This window comes from Pelophylax lessonae, assembly GCF_965119305.1.
Source record: "Pelophylax lessonae genome assembly, chromosome: 6".
Taxonomy (NCBI): Eukaryota; Metazoa; Chordata; class Amphibia; order Anura; family Ranidae; genus Pelophylax; species Pelophylax lessonae.
Window position 1 is genome coordinate 254,334,589 of NC_138773.1, and position 17,500 is coordinate 254,352,088.

The 17,500-nt window shown below is 43.0% G+C and overlaps 1 protein-coding gene across 1 annotated transcript in view; it reads right to left on the reverse strand.

The window, feature by feature from the left end:
- Positions 1 to 17,500, reverse strand: part of MYO3B (myosin IIIB) — a 597,729-nt gene that overhangs the window by 228,141 nt on the left and 352,088 nt on the right. Inside the window, exons 19-21 of the mRNA XM_082260313.1 lie at positions 13,377 to 13,587; positions 9,314 to 9,461; positions 6,838 to 6,991 (exon numbers count right to left, since the gene is read on the reverse strand). Of these exons, the coding sequence (XP_082116439.1) occupies positions 6,838 to 6,991; positions 9,314 to 9,461; positions 13,377 to 13,587 (513 nt within the window). The remainder of the gene's footprint in view (positions 1 to 6,837; positions 6,992 to 9,313; positions 9,462 to 13,376; positions 13,588 to 17,500) is intronic.

The window sequence follows — 17,500 nt, forward strand, 5'->3', positions numbered from 1 at the left end:
AAAGTCTAATAAATGCAGTAGAACTAGTACACACATAAAGTACTATTTTTGTTACTCTTTGTAGAAACTTGACAGACCTATAGTCTGGGATACAAATTCTACTTTAATGTATAAGAATTGTGTATTATGTCTTAAAGTGGCCCTGAAACAGATCTCAGGTTGTCAGTGTTCTTAGTAAATGGTGTTCTACTAGGGAACACTAAAACAGATGCAAACTGTAATTTAATTCACTTTGTATGACAAAAATTTTCCTTAAAATACTCTGTTTAAAGCGGAGCTCCACCCAAATGGGGAACTTTTCCGCAGCGAGGTCACCCAGACGTCCGGCCCCTCTCTCTCTTTCCCCAATGCCAAGCCATTCACAAAGCGCAGCACGCTTCACAGATGCGCAGTAGGGAACCAGCTGTGAAGCCACAAGATATGGTGGTGGAAGCACCCCAGAACCAATTGAAAAACCGTCTGGTGTGTAAATAATCCACAGACACGACGTGGTTCTGCACTCCGTCCTTTATTTCACCTCCACACAAAACTAAACAGGAAAAGGAAATTCAACCAAACTAGACAGGAAAGGGAAATACATCATAGAATAGGAGGGAATACTGAAAAAGATGCAGTAACTGAAATGACCACAAGATGGCAGTATATTAAACAACTATATCCCTTGTACATGAAGTTAACAATCTCACTCTCTTCTTAAGATAAAAAGAACGGGTGAGTTTGACATAAAACATTGTCACCCAAAAATGATTTTCAGAACACAGTAGCATTCAAGTAAGTGTGTGTATTTAAACAAACAAAAAAATACCAAGATATATGCTCAATGGACCAGATTTTACAGTTTCCATACACCCTCATACAGCGCTTTAAGAAGCATAAGAGAGGAAGCACCTTTTTTCGTCAAACAGTCAGCAAGTTGTGACTTGGCTGTTGACCAACGCACTTCTTTGATTTTATTAGCATGTATGAGCTCTTTGACACCGCTTATTTCTAATCTTAGTCTCTTCTCTGTGACCTGTTTTGTAGACTTAAGAGCATCAAACAGGGAATGGTTATCAGTAACACAGATAAGAGGAAGAGCATTAAGATCAGCTTTACCAGTAGTGATTTCAGAGTAGAGCATAGCCAAGAACATAGCATTGTCAATACCATCTGACATGGCAAGGGTTTCTCCTGCCAGTGTGCTTCTTACCACATGTCTAATTTTTTTAGATTGCCAAAACAGTGGGGAGAACTTTCCTGATTTTTCCATGAGGGCAATTAGAGCCCCACCCTGTGTACCTCCATCTGGAAGATTGCCCAGTGAAGCATCACTGAATACTACCAAACTCAAATCCTCACTGTTACCCAAGTATTGAAACTTAAGTGTTACCTTCTCTGACTTAAGTTTACGGATCACTTTGTTCACTTCATGTATGGACTGAACAGTAGCATTCTTAACGTTGGATGCTAGGCTACATGTGTCAAACATAACATCTGGTCTTGTTTGTTTAGCAACCCACAGAACCTGTCCTATTTTGGATCTGAGTTGTTCTCTTTCTTTCTCATTCAGTGGGGCCTCTCTCTGTACAGCACGTGTTGCCTGCAAATGAATTGGTTGTAGGTTTTCAATATAACTGTGCTGATGCACCTGCACTACACCACCCACAGTAGCAATGTTCATCCCCACATATGAAAAACTCTCACACTCTTCACGACCCACGTGAAATGCAGATTTAAGCACAGGGATGACATTAGTTACAAAATGCTCTGAACCTGCCCAAAAAAAATCATCCACATGGCATGCCAGTACTCCTGTTACCTCAGACTGCTCATTCTGCCAATAAAACACTGCAGGATCAACCCGTGACATTTTACCCCCACTGTTCAGCATGAGTTCTTTGACCTTGTTGTACCAGTAGAGGGAAGCATCTGCAAGTCCATACACACATTTCTTTAGTTTCCACAACACATTGTCCACGCTCGCTTCTGGTGGGGGACGAATGTAAATGTCTCTTGAGAGTTCCATTCCCTGCAAAAAAGCAGACTTAATATCCATAGAGTTCACTTGCCATTTGTTTTGACAAATAACAGCTAACAGCAGCCTGAGTGACTCTGATGCACATGTGGGAGAATCTTTCTGTAATTCATGCATATTGACTTCTTCAAAACCTCTCGCCACAAGACGGGCTTTGGGAACAACACCACTAGAAGTTTCCTTTAACGTACAGACCCATCTAGTAGAGATACATTTCTGACCTTTGTGACTTCTTCGTAAACATTATTAATTTGCCAGTTTTCAATCTCTTGTTGTTTAGCAGCATCAAAAGAAATGTCTTTGGTGATAAGTACATCATCATCGGTGTTTTCACACCCAGTGAGAAGATCGTCAACTTGTGACATGTCTAAAGCTTCCTTTTAACCCTCGCTGCCATTTGGTTCTAGATACTGCACATTGTACCAGTTTCTATATTGCCCTCTTGCTTTCCCTGCTCTGCCTAAGACTCTGGCAGTGTGTTCAGCACCATCATCTCTGTTTGTAAATGTCACTGTCTGACCTTTTCTCAGTTGGACACCCGTGGAACCCCCTGTATTAGTAGTATTAGTTTGTCTCACATCTTCTCTACCATCAGTGTCTGTGTTTTCAGGGATTTGCACTTCGCTATTGACACTCATTTCATCATCTGAATTCTCTGACCCATCAGTGTGGATTACATTTTCTTTTTCTTTACTATTTTCAGTGATATCAGGTAGTACAAGTGTATCCCCATCCTGTGCATTAACTTTATTCAGTCTGGACTGGTGTGCTCTAACAAGGATACCACCATGTCTGACAAACACTACAGAGCCATCTTGACCGATAACTACAGCAGGACCTTTCCACTCTGTACTGTCTGCTCGTTTGTAGTACACTCTGTTTCCTGTCTCATACGTTTCATCTGTAGGCCTGAGCTGCTTTCGTAAAGCTCTTTTTATTCTTTCTGAGCATTCCACCTCTGTGAATGCTCTTCTGGAAGCATGCAATGCTGCTAGGTGCTGTCCTAGTCTAGTACTCATAGAAGTGCCTTCTAGAGCAGGCAGTTCATTAACCAAAACGGAGGGAAGATTAGGATTGTGACCAAACACCAGCTGGTGTGAACTATAACCATGCACATTAATCATACTGTTTTTGGCCATTAGAGCCCAGTCTAGAGCAGTCTGCCAGCCACACCCGTTTTCCCTTTTCACCTTCAGGAGGATCTCAGTCAGAGTCATGTTGTGTCTCTCCAGCAGCCCGTTGCTCCAAGGACTGTATGCCGCTGTAGTCTTCATCTCGATGTTGAATTTTTCTGCCATCTCTCTTATCTCCTCATTGTTGAACTCACCACCGTTGTCAGTGTATATCCGTTTTGGGGCACCATGAACACTTATCCACGAGTGAATGAAAGAGTTGACGATCTCAGATGCTTTCTTTGTTCTCACAATGTTTCCAGCGCTGAAGCGTGTGAAATGGTCGATGATGTGGAGGTACCATATGCCAGGTTCCAGCTCATGTAAGTCCATTGCCACCGTCTCATTATACTCTGAGGCTAAAGGCAAACCGACAGCAGGCCTGGGCTTGGTCCTGCTGTATCTTTGACATACCTCACAGTCACGGATGATCTCTTGCAGAATAACTGGATAGTCTTTGTCAGTATTTCCAGAGCTGAGGATAAGCCTTTGCAGCCGGTCTGCAGAGGCATGGCCAAACTGCTTGTGAAGCTTCAAAAGGACTTTACGTTTCTCTTTTGTAGACATCGCTGCTGTGATGACAAGGACTTCACTTACATTGGTGTCCACTTCAGTATTACCATCTCTAATGTCAACACAGTAGTGTCCCGAACTAGTGAGCTCAAGAGGCACTGGTTGCTTGAACATGACAACTTTGTCATTCTCCATGTCTAAGACAGTTCCCGCTCTCTTTAGAGCCATTTTGCTCAGCAATAAAGGAATATCAACAGGAACAACTTACGTTTCAATGTGACATTTTGTTGGTCCGATCTTAGCGGGAAGCTTTACCTTTCTGTTGGAGTGTACCACCTGACCATCACCAAATCTGAAAGGTCTGCAGCTTGAAGATTCTGTTTGCATCAGTTTGTTTATTTGGCTTTGGCTCAGGTCTTTCATGTAACTATCCAGCCACTTTTCACCACAGACAGTACGTGTGCATGCTGTGTCAATGATAGCTGATCCCAGTGATTCAGTTAGGAAAATCTCAGAGTACGTCATAACTTTTGTAAACAGTGTAATGTTACATTCCTCAACATTTTCATCTTCTGCTAGCTTTACTTCATTTCTCCGATGAGGACAGTCTTTGGCCCAATGGTATGTGCTCTGACAAATTGCGCATTTTGATCGCTTACCATATTTGTCGAGTGGGTTAGTACCTTGCTGTGGTTGCCACTGTCTGCTCTGTGACTGGCTGTTGTTCCGTTTGAATTTACCCGGTGGCCTCTGCTCCGTGAATAACGCTGCATCTTGAGTCTCACTGCCTCCGCTCACTCCACTGGTTTTTCCTCCGAAAATCCGTTTTAACGCTGACTTCATGGATGCAAATGTTAAATCCGTGCACGCTGTAAGTGCTAGTTGCCTACTCTTTTCTTCAAGACAAGCCGTGTCCAGTAGTTTAAATGCTAACACAGCATCAGGCAAGGTCATAGTGTACCTCTTCATGCGGTTGTATCTCTGCTCAAAGTCTATGATGTAGTCTGTAATGGACACCTCGCTGTCTTTAGAAATCGAGTCGAAATGAGAGTACGCTTCATAAGCGCGGTCTTTTTCTTCTCTCAAAAATACAGAGTCCAGCTTAGCTATCAAAGTTTCCATCCCATTGTCCTCGTTTAGATCGCTCGCAGGCATCTCCAAAGCGGTCTCTCTGGCTCGCCCCTCAAGCCCCAACACAACCGCGAGTGCCTTCTTCTTCTTGTCCAGATCCGTAACAAGTTTCCAAAAAATAATTTCATTCTTCCAGCACTCGTATGGTCTGGCTTCGTCAAACTTAGGCGGTACTCTATAGTTGGCAACCATCCTCTGCTACCATGTAAATAATCCACAGACACGACGTGGTTCTGCACTCCGTCCTTTATTTCACCTCCACACAAAACTAAACAGGAAAAGGAAATTCAACCAAACTAGACAGGAAAGGGAAATACATCATAGAATAGGAGGGAATACTGAAAAAGATGCAGTAACCGAAATGACCACAAGATGGCAGTATATTAAACAACTATATCCCTTGTACATGAAGTTAACATGGCGTGTCGACTTTGTGGGATCCCTGGACAGGTAGGTGTCCTAAAATTAAAAGCCAGCAGAAACAATATTTGTAGCTGCTGACATTTAATTTTTGGTGGGGAGCCTGGAGCTCCACTTTAGCTTTTTTTATACTGGCTGCACGTCATTGCACTGGACCAACTTCCCGATGGTGACATAATGTATGTCAGCATGACCATCTGGAGCCTTCATCAGGGTTGAATGTGATGGAGTGATAATGCAGGAGCAGAACCGTTATGGCACTGTTTGTTATGTGTTGACAACTGAGACCTTTATGGCTGGATTACCAGGTATTCTTCTAAGCTGGGTTCACATTATCATGGTGTGTTAATGCATGTGTGTTAAAGTGAATGGGTTACTTAACACACAAAAATGCATCTATTCTGCTTTACCACAATACAAATGAATTGTCAAAGGGCAATAAAGTGCATTTAAAAATGAATGCCACATAGTACACCAATGCGCAAAATGCACATTTTCACACCTTACTGCAGTACAGCCAAGCCTTAAGGAAAGCTGCAAATCTGAAAATGACTTTTGAAATTACATTATCAAGTCAAAGCCTATATGAAATTTTAGTGGTTGGGTTTAGATTAATTTTAACTGAGCTAAGTAGAAGCAGGACCAAGGCAAGGGAGGGGTCAGGAGGGGCAGCTTTCCCAGGCACAGTGCGTTCACAAGCTCCACTCCCCACAATCATGCTCAAGAACAATGACTGGCAACCAACAGGCCACAGCTTCATGTTAGCTCTGACAGTTACTGATCCAACACGCTCACTCACTGCCACAGCCACCCACAGCCCACACAAAAAAACACACAGTGCATGCACAACCACATCCCAGCTGTTAGAAAACAAGTGATTTGTATGCACAGTGCACACTCCATGCCAAACATGGGCAGCTGGAGAAAGAGGCAGACAACAAGTATAAGGTGTTACACCAATTCTACGTCATTTGATAGCAGCATGAGAGGGTGGTGCAGCAACCTAGCCCTGGGTAATGCATGAACCATTCCCAGTACTGAGTAAATTTGCACTGAAATTACAATGTTTATTACTTCTTTTCAGCCTACCAGAAGTCACTATCTACAATACAGGCAGACACGTTGGCTGCAATATTGTTCATTCAAAAGTGTTCCGATGGGCATTAACACTGCAGAGTTTTACCTAAATATGTACACTCTACGGAACTGGCTGTACATATTAATGACTAGATAGGAGGAGACAAGTGAGAGTACAGTTGTGATTGGAACAGGTTTTCTAATATGTCCAAATGACTTTGAGCCAATCTTGCCTGAAGGAAATGGGCATGTGGGCACTGCCATAGACCCAAGCTTGTCACCTTGTTGCCTATGTAGCCTCAATGGTTTTACACATCTAGCTCAGCAATCCTGTGATCTAATACTGAACACTCTTCAAAGACACTCAAATTGTAATTTCTAGGAACTCTGAAGTATGTGTATAGTGCAAGGTTGTGTATATGTCAGTTTGAGTGTCCTTGGCATCCAGGATATTGAAAACAATTTGAAAAATATCTTAGTGTAAGAACCATATTTCATATCCTATCTTACCAACTAAGGTCTGGTCTGTCGCTTGGGGAAATCTACTCTCCTCATCAAGCAGGGAAAGCAGACCCATCGGTTTCTGTAAGAACATGTCCAAGAGAGGTCGGTTATCTTCATATTTCACCAGAGCGGCATCTATTCCTTCACTTTGATACTCCGTCTATAGGAAAAAGCATGAACACACACCACACTCATAAAATAAAGCATTTTTTTTTTTAAAAAATATACATATTTTATGCACTGACAAAATAAAGGAAGTGCTCTACAAGGGTTCTACAGAAAACAGATATTTCAATTATGAGTGCTACAGTGGACTAATTTACCCATGTATTAAACTACTCTCTCAGAGATTTTAAATGTGAGCTCTCCCCATTGGAGTTTAGTCTTTGCCCTCCTTTGCCAGGTGTCTATATTTTCTTGCTGTCATTTGAAACAATTACCAAATAAAGTTATACAAATCGGTAGAGAGATGGGAAAACCCATACAGTGTAAAAGTTATGGTAGGTGTGAAGTGTAGAGATCTTGGTGGGTGAAATTATCCAAAAAGCTATAAACTTTTTGAACACACAATCCCTTTAAATGGGAAGTCAAAACCTTTTTTTTTTTTAAAGTACCAATTCTCACGCCTAATCCAAATGTCTTACTGTTATACGATATTGCATTTCAGCCAGCCAGCCAGCATTCTTGATGAATCAGGTTCTAAATGCCAGCCCCAGTATATGTAACAGCTGCTCATGGTAGTAGCAATGGCAGTTATTTCACCCCTTCAGGTGCCATCTTTGCTCGGGGTGTGAACTGCAGGAGAACCTCCAGTGACATCAGGGCCTATACAGCTCTCCTTCTACCCATAGAGGTTGATTGACAGCACAGTACCTTCCTGTGTTTTGTCTATTAAATCATAACTAAAGGCAAAACTTTTTTTTGGAGTAGAGAGGGATTAGAACGCTTGTCAGTTTTTATTGCTGTCCGTTAAAGTGGTTGTAAAGTTACAAGGTTTTTTACCTTCATGCATTCTATGCATGAAGGTAAAAAACCTTCTGTGTGCAGCAGCCCCCCAGTCCCCCTAACACCCCAGCCCCCCTAACACTTACCTGAGCCTCCTCTTGATCCAGCGATGTCCACGAGAACTTTGGCTCTCCGGGAGGGGACTCACACTCCTGATTGGCTTTTGGCAGTGACAGGAGCCATTGGTTCCAATTGCTGTCAATCACAACCAGTGAGCCAATCAGGTTACGGAGGGGGCGGGGCAGAGTCATGGCTCTGTGTGTGAATGAACACACAGAGCAGCATCTCAGGAGCACGCTTACTTGGGTGCCCCCACAGCAAACTGCTTGCTTGGGGGCATCCAGCAGAATGGAGGGGCCAGGAGCGTAGGCGAGGGACCCGAGAATAGAAGGATCTGAGCTGCTCTGTGCAAAACCAACTGCACAGAGCACGTAAGTATGACATGTTTGTTATTTTAATGTAAAAAAAAGGAGGGTTAAGTAACCCTTTCGCCCTATATATTTATCCTGTTTACCATTATCGTTGAAAGTGAAAGTAAAAGTAAATCCCAAATTTTGGGTTGTCCCCAGAAAAGTGATAGAGGGAAAATCTTCCAACGAGGATACTGGTTCTGGTGACCTGGGGGTCGCCAAAGAATTTCCTTCATTTACAGGGATTTTTCTCTCACTTCCTGTTTGGCTATGGGACAGGAAGTGAAGGGAAATCTCCACAATGAGACACAAATAGCAACAAAAAAAATCAGACAGGGGTTATAACCCTTTCTTACTCTATCCAAAAAATAGAAATGTTGCCTATAGTTCTACTTCTACTAAGTATTTTTCAGAGCAAAAACCAGTATCCAATGGATACATCATATGTTACCATCATATGTTACCATTTAGAAACTCTTCATCAATCCTTCCTTCTTTTAAAAATGAAAGCAAGACAACCAGATCATATGAGATGTGTGTAGACAACAATTTTATTGTACGTTCACAGTTAAATTGAACTTAAGGTGTAGGCTTTGAAAGTGATCCTTTCCATGCCCATGCATGGCAAAGTAAGGGGGTCAATAAGGTCTCTCCACAGTTCTGGTGCCTGGTGATTGGCCCATGGGGGTCACATTGGGTAGAGACCATTACCTTGTATAAGCTCTGACAAGTCAGTTTTGAGCTTATGCAAGACTTTCTTTCCCTGGTCCTGGCAGCCACTTGGAGCCGTAGTGAACAAAAAGGTGAGTATATGCTGCTAGGTATATTTTCCATGCATGGGCAAAAGAAAGGGTACTTTAATGCACGTATATTAAGGAACCATTTCTTTATTCAGATGCTCTGACGTTCTTACTAAATACATTAGAAATATTGTTTCATATATATATCATTTGGTATTGAAATAAGCACATGAAGTCTAAATATGATGGAGAAACTCCAAAGAGCTTTGATTAAAACAACACAAAATAAATAGATCCAATTGTTTCTAAGGGAATGCAACAACTTACCTGTTCCAAGGCAAATATATGCTGATTAAAATAAAACTGGATTTGTTCATTGGCAATGTTAATGCAAAGCTGCTCAAATGAGTTCCGTTTGAAGTTTTCAAATCCAAAAATATCTAGAATGCCCACGTTCATACCACTCTCAGCATTGCTAGAAACAAAAAGAGAACTTTGCTTTTAGCACACAATTTCATGGCAGTCATAAGCTTAAGGTAATATCTTAAACCTGGTCAGGATTTGCATATTATTTAGACTTGAGAATATTTTTTCACTCATTATTATAATTACAGTTGCATGATTGAATGTAATTAGAAAGTACTTTAAAAAGTCGCTTCTAAATATGGCACCTTTAAAGGGAAACTTGACTTCCAAAACTTTTTTAAGTACTGTATACGTGCGAAAGTGAGCATGTTTTTACAGCTCCTGTTTTTGGCATCAGATGTTTTTTTTCTGCAGCCAATAAACTCCCCAGCATGTTATCCTGTGTCTCCATGCACACATAGGCTGTTTTCAGCAGTTTTTGGCAGTTTCTGGCTGTTAAAAAAACCCCTAAAAACCAGAGGGTTTTGAGTTGCGTTTTTTAGCTGTAAAATTGATCTAATGTCAATAACCCCTGATAAACACCAAAAAAGAAAACGCTGCTAACTGGCGTTTTTTGAAATTTTTTTTATCCATTGCTTTTTTAAAGCCTGGGTTCTGTTTCGAGGTGTCATTCATGGAGCATAGCCTGGGTTCACACAGGTGCATGCTGAACATCGCATGTGATTTTCACCAAAAACGCACCGCATTCCTGTGCACATCACATGTGATGTCTGTGCGATGCGATTTGAACCATATATTTAGTATGACTCAAATTGCATCACATTTGCACTAAAATGTTGTAGGACCCTCGTTTTCTCCACACCTAATGGCATTGCATGGGTGTGAACACCCATGCGATGCGATTCTGGCAAGAGCACTGCATTTTGCAATCTGTTTTGGGGTATCGTTCATGGAACATGAAGCCCTGTTGACATTGTGCCGATTTGGCATGTGATTTGTCATGTCGAATCACATGTCAAATTGGAGCCTATTGCCTGCAACGGTTCACACTGAGGGCGGGTTTGAAATAGTTCAGCTGAACGCGCACACTTTCAAACTAGCATGTCAGTGCGACACAGACATCTGTACAGATTCATGCATAGATGTCTATAGAAATTGCCCTGAAGTCGCCAAAAATAGTGCAGAAACTACTTTTGGAAATCGGTGCGGCGCCACAAAGTCAGGGTTGCACCAATTCGGACAGTGACTTTGCCAGCAATAGGCTCTGATTTGGCATGTGATTTGACATGTAAAATCGCATGTCAAATCTGCCCAATGTGAACGGGAGCCTAATGTTCCATGAACGACACCCCGAAACAGATTGCAAAATGCAGTGAGCTTGACAGAATCGCATTGCATAGGTGTTCACACCCATGCGATGCGATTTTGATGCAGGGGAAAAAAGGGTCCACATTTGCACCAAAATGTTGTAGGACCCTTTTTTCCCCGCACCTAAATCTTATCGCATGGGTGTGAACACCCATGCAATGCAATTCTGGCAAGCATTGCATTGTGGGAAAGTCTGAGTTACTAAAATAGCAGAGAGGTGATTTTTAGCTAAAAAAAAAAAAAAGCCAATGCAAAAACGCTGAAAAACTACAAAGCTACTGGCGTTTTTATAATGTCCAGCTCGCATGCTTAATGTTTGTCAGTGTTTTTTAAAACCTTGTTTCTGTGTATTATTTGTAGCTGTATATGTATACAGGGGCAACTATATTTGCTCATTACATATGAATGAATGTGCTTCTTCTCAGTGTAGTTCTATCAGTCTGTATTTATGTCTGGAAGCACAACACTCTATAGAGGGGTTTACTGAAGCTGGTGCACTCAGAATCTGGTGCAGCTTAGCATAGAAACCAGCTATCAGCTTCCAGGTTTTATTCTCAAAGCTAAGGCCCCTTTCACACAGGCGGACCGTTCAGATCCGCCTGTCCGTTTTTTTTGTGGATCTGAACGGTCCCCCCATGCATCTCTATGGGGTGTCGGATGTCAGCGGAGACATGTCCGCTGACACATGATCCGATCCGTCAAATCTGGACGGATGGAAACCCTATTTTCCATCCGTCCAGCGGATCGGATTGGATGGGATCGGATGAGAACGGACTGACGGTCCGTTCCCATCTGATACCCCCCATAGAGATGTATGGGGCTCTGACAGCTGTGTCTCCGCACACAGTGCGGAGAACAGCTGTCATTCTCCTGCTCAGCGGGGGATCGGCGAATCGATCCCCTGCTGAGAAAAACGGAGTCCGTCCGACGGACATCCTGTGTGAAAGAGCCCTTAATTGAACAAGCTGAAGTTAGAAGCTGATTGGTTACTAGTCACAGCTGCACCAGATTCTGAGTGCTCCAGTTTTGGTAAATTTCCCCCTATGTTGTTTTTTTCTTACAACAGTGGCTAATCAAAGAGACATGTCTGCAGTGAAAGGCCCCTTTCACACGAATGATCCGATCAGATCCGCCTGTCATTTTTTTTAGGCGGATCTGATCGGATCCTCCATGCATCCCTATGGGGCAGCGGATGTCAGCGGTGACATGTCCGCTGACACCCGCTGCCATCCGCATCCGATCCGGTCCGTGAAATTCGGATGGATGGAAACCCTATTTTCCATCCGTCCAGGGGATCGGATGGGATCGGATGAGAGCGGACAGGGGATCTGCTCTCATCCGATTCCCCCATAGAGAGCAGCGGGGCTCTGACACCTCCCTCTCCACACAGCGGAGAGGGAGCTGTCACCTGCCTGCTCAGCGGGGATCGGCGGATCGATCCCCCGCTGAGCTGCATGGAGTTCGCTGACGGAGGCGGACCGTGTGAGAGAGCCCAAAGACAGATTTCTGCCCCATAGCTGCACAGTCATTCACTAGGAAGCTCAGTGTATTGCTGCTTCTCCTCCCCCAGCTCATATGCAGCTGAGAACAGAGATTATGTGTTCACCAAAAAGGTATTTATAATGTTTTTTTAAATATATACACAAATGTTTTGCTTTTGATTTCTGTTTAAAACTGAATGGATTGTTTTACAAGATGATCGTTTACAATCACTTTAAGCCTTTAACTGTGCAACTTCATCTGACCCTAACAATTAAACTTAACATTACACTAACCTTAACCCTATGCCTAGCCCTAAAAAATGAACTCTTTTTATTTAACCTAGTAGTACTAGTTAGCCACTAAAATTCTAACCATTTAACATTAACACATATCTTTAAGACCTAAGCTTGAACGCTAACCCAAAGTTTAAAGACTCTGTCAACTGTTGAAGGGTTCTGGCTTAATAGTGTTTGGTGCAGAGATATTAGGATCTGTTGGCAGAAGGATAAGTTTAACATTATATGGGCTATGGTTAGAGTTGAGAGTTATTAAAGAGAATCTGTCATGTAGCCCATTCGGACTCCTATTAGCCCAACCCTAACACACTTATGATCACTTTCCCAATACTCCCCTGCCATTCTGTTGCTCCCAGAGTCAAACCCTTTGTAAGCTCAACGTTGGATGTTGTGAGAGATTTTATGAGGTAGAGCCTCCTCATCAGGTGGTTGGGCCTGGTGATTAGTTAGACCTGAGCATTTTATCTTTGGAGAAGATCACATGCTCCCCCATACTTGGAAATATTGGGTATTTGAGCTGTCATGGAGCAACTGATCATCAGGGAAACGTGGGAAAGCAGAATATAAGTTAGTTCGGGTTGAAATAGTAAGAGACTGACACTAAGCCCCAAATGGGCAACATGGCAGATTCTTTTTAACGTAAACCTCAGCCCTAACCTTAGCTCATATATTGCTATACTTACCTTACTGGAAACAGAACCTTTTAGCTCTGCACAAAACATTATTATGCCAGAATCCTTGAACAGTTTCCATCACTAAGTCATTGCTAAGTATCCTAAACCAAATTCTTCTAAGTGCATAGATAGATACTTGCTATCTATACAGTTGCTTTAGAAAACTACAGCACCTTTACAGAAGAAAACGCATGCATTACTTGCCATATATTTTTGTCTGGCTGGAGTAGAGTGTTAATCCGGTTCACAATCCAGCTGAAAAGTCTTCCATACAAAGCTTTGGACATGGCATCTCTGACATCACCAGCTTTATCCACTGTGTTAGTGCGTATGATGGTCTCTCCTCGTGTTACCACACAGTGCGAGGTAAGTGCCTCCTGGAGTTCTTCTGCACCAATGCTGAGAAGGGCTGCAGCTTTAAACAAAAACATAAAAACAGAGGAAGCTAAAGACAAATGAATAAAATGACCTAATAGAGAAAAAGACTGTTGTCTTACAATGAGGCACCACTGAATTAGCAACTAAAATTGACAAATACTTTTATGCCTTTAACCTCCCTGGCGGTTTGATTATGTCAGTATTTTTGAATGTCAAAGCGGTACATTTTTTTGCATTGAAATCTGTTGTTTTATATTGTAGGCCTGTAATTCTTAGGAATAAAACAGTAAAAATGAATACAAATTATTAATTAATTAAATAATACATTGTAATTATAAATTATTATTTATTAATAAAAAAATGATTAATAAAAATGAAAGGAATAAAACAGTAAAAGTGCAGGCAGGGCACTGGACAAAGCACTAGGGACAAAACTGAGGTGAAATTATTTGATACAGTAATGTAATCCTAACAGATTACAATGTATCATGTCATGTTTTGTGTACTTCTTTTTAATTTCCGCCCGGTTCGGCCCCCCCTGTGCCGCGGCGCTCGCAGGGAAGGGAACCCGGAAGACGGATGCCGGTGTTCTATCAGAATACCACTACCTATCAGATTCTGCAACCGGAAGTGACTTCGGAAAGATCGCTTTCCATCATGGCCGTTGTGCGTTCCCATAGCTTTCCTAATGTGACAGAACACGAAGCAGCTGCAGACATCTTCTTACACCTATGCAAGTCTTGGATTTTAGATTGATTTTACCAGTAAACCTTTTAGACTGAATAACAGTATTACATTTCTATTATTATTGAAATATAGTAAATATAGCGAGAAACCTGCAGGTAGAAGGTGGCAACACCCATCTTGGTACACCCCGCAGTGCTCAGCGGCAAACTGATTACATAGTGAAATAGACTAGTCTTTTCTAGTATATAAGGTGAGTTTACTGCTAAAATCAATGGGTGTAAGAACATATCTGCTGCTGCTTCGTGTTCTGTTACATTTGGAAAGCTATTGGAAGGCCTAGTGCCCATGTTGGAACGCATTGGCACATACGCAGTAAGTTGTTCTAGACCGAACGTCACTTCCCATTGCAGAATCTGATAGGTAGTGGTATTCTGATAGAACACCGGCATCGGCCAGAGGACATCGGGGGATCGTAGGGACAAGGTAAGTTTCAATACAGGGTAATCCCGGGTGTGGCTCAAGGTTACCGCTTTTGGTACTGAAAATGAACCCCCGAGCCACATTCGGGATTACTGCCAGCAGGGAGGTTAATTGAAATAATGGCACTGAAAATCTTTATGGGGTTGATTTACTAAATGCAAAAAGGCATTTATTTTGCAAGGGAAGTTGCAGTTTGCAAGGGAATTTTCCCTAGAACTTAGGGAATGTTGTGGAAAGAATACCCAATCACATGCAGGGGAAAAAAACAGCATTTTAAAATCCATTTTATCTGCACATTATTGGGTGATAAATGTCAGCAGAGCTTTACCTCATTTACTAAGCTCCGGGGAAAGTTTCCTTACAAAGTGCAACTTCCCTTGCAAAGTGAACAGTCTTATTGCCTTTAATAAATCAACCCCTATGCCTCACCCCCTGTGCTCACCTACTCTGACATCATTACATGGGGGAAAGTTATGTTGCATCACAGGAGCAAAGCTTTTACATGTGTCTGATTGTTAGAGGCGTGGGGAACTTAATATACAGTAAGTATTTTTTTATTTTTCACAGAAAGGTTGATTTTCTAAAGACAAAAATGGATTTTTGTAAGATCTTACCGTAAAATCCTTTTCTCTTAAGCTCATTGACAGACGTAGTCTTCTTGATTCTCAAGAGCTGGGTTATGTTGTCTCCGCAGGAGTAGGACTAGGCAGAAAGACAAAACGTTCTGGCTCCACCTTAGGGGCAGTCCCTGAGGGTATATCCTCCCTCTCTCTGCTACAGGGAATCAGTTCTGTTTTAAAGCAGTACAGAGAATTTAACCCAACCCAACTCAATGATAGAGGGGCGGGTACTACGTCTGTCAATGAGCTTAAGAGAAAAGGATTTTACGGTAAGATCTTACAAAAATCCATTTTTCTCTATCGCTCATTGACAGACGTAGTCTTCTTGATTCTCAAGAGCTGGGACATCCAGAAGCAGTGCCACAAAATGAGGGGTGGGATTGACAGAATCAAAATCCAATCTAGAAGGCCCAACCGGAGCCAACCAGAAGTATCAAAGGACTCATCGAGTAAACAGATGAGACCTACCCCACAAATCCTCGAGGTAGACCAACAGTCTCCTCAAACAGTGGCCTGCAGGAACCTTGCAGCCAGAAGAGGCATCTGACGATGCCATCACATAAACCTTATACAATATTGTAAAGGTATGAGCCGACTAAACAGTCGCCTTGAAAACCTGAACCACTGACGCCTGATGGCGGAAGGTCCAGGAAACTCTAAGCGCCCGAGTAAAATGCGCCTTAACAGGGAACGGGGGATCCAGACCCTTAGATAAAATAAGCCTATACCACCGTCTGTCTGATCCATCTAAAGATGGTCGCAGCAGAACAGGCAACCCCTTCTTAGGGCCATCCGTGATCACAAACAGTGAATCCGTCTTACAAATTGAATCCGTAGTATTCAAGTATATCCTGATCGCCCGAACTACATCCACGGAATGCCATGCAAATTCTCGAGGATGATTGGGCTAAGGACATAGGAAGGACAATACACTGTCCTTATTCAATGAAACTTTGAAACCACCTTAGAAGGAAGGATGGATTCGGATGAAGAACAACCTTATCCCTATGAACCACCAGATCTGGGGAACAACAGGATAATGCAGCCAGTTCTGACACCCTGCGTGCAGAAGTGATAGCCACCAAGAAGACCACCTTCTGGGATAAAGTAGGCAAGGGAATCTCCCTGATATTTTCAAAGGGAGGTGTCTGAAGAACCGACAGCACCAAATTAAGATCCCAGGAAGGTAACGGCGCGTGCACTGGCAGAGCCAGGTGTCGCACCCCCTGGATGAAATTCCGCACCAAGGAATGAGTAGACAAAAGCTTCTGAAAGAAGATAGCAAATGCTGAAACCAGACCCTTGATAACACTCAAGGCCAGCTTCTGCTCAACTCCCTGTTGCAGAAAGCCAATATTCGGACTACCGAATAAAGATGTAGATGGAACCCAAGGGATTCACATCACACAATATAAGACTTCCATGTACGATGATAATCTTTCTGGAAGTCGCTTTCCTTGTTTTAACTAGAGTAGGAATAAGTGAAGCTGACAATCCCTTGTCCTTCAGCACCTGGGTCTCAATAACCAGGCCGTTTAAAACCAGCGATCGTAAAGCAGGATGGAAGATCGGTCCCTGAGACAGTAGATCCTCCCTGAGAGGAAGTCTCCACGGGACGTCCGCCATCAGTCTGACCAAGTCGGCGTACCAAGCTCGACGAGGCCAGTCCGGAGCTACCAGAATTACTGGAATTCCTTCCTCCTCTATCTTGCGAAGAAGTCTTGGCAGTAACGCGAGAGGAGGGAAGGCATACATTAGCTGGTATTGCCCCCACGGGGCGATCAATGCGTCTGCGGTTTCTGCTAGAGGATCGCGGGAGCGAGCCACGAATCTCTGAACTTCCCTGTTGAATCGTGATGCCAACAGATCCATATCCGGGGTGCCCCATCGTAGGCACAACTGGTGGAAAACGTCTGGATGGAGGGACCATTCCCCCTGATCCAGAGTCTGACGGCTGAGATAATCTGCCTGCCAATTCTCCACCCCCGGAATGAACACCGCAGAGATTGCTGGAACAAATCGTTCCGCCCAGCGAAGAATGCAAGCCACTTCTTTGGCCGCTCGGACACTCTTGGTGCCCCCCTGGTGATTGACATAAGCCACGGCCGTGGCGTTGTCCGACTGGATCCGAACCGGGCTGCCCTGGAGCTGCTCGGTCCAGTG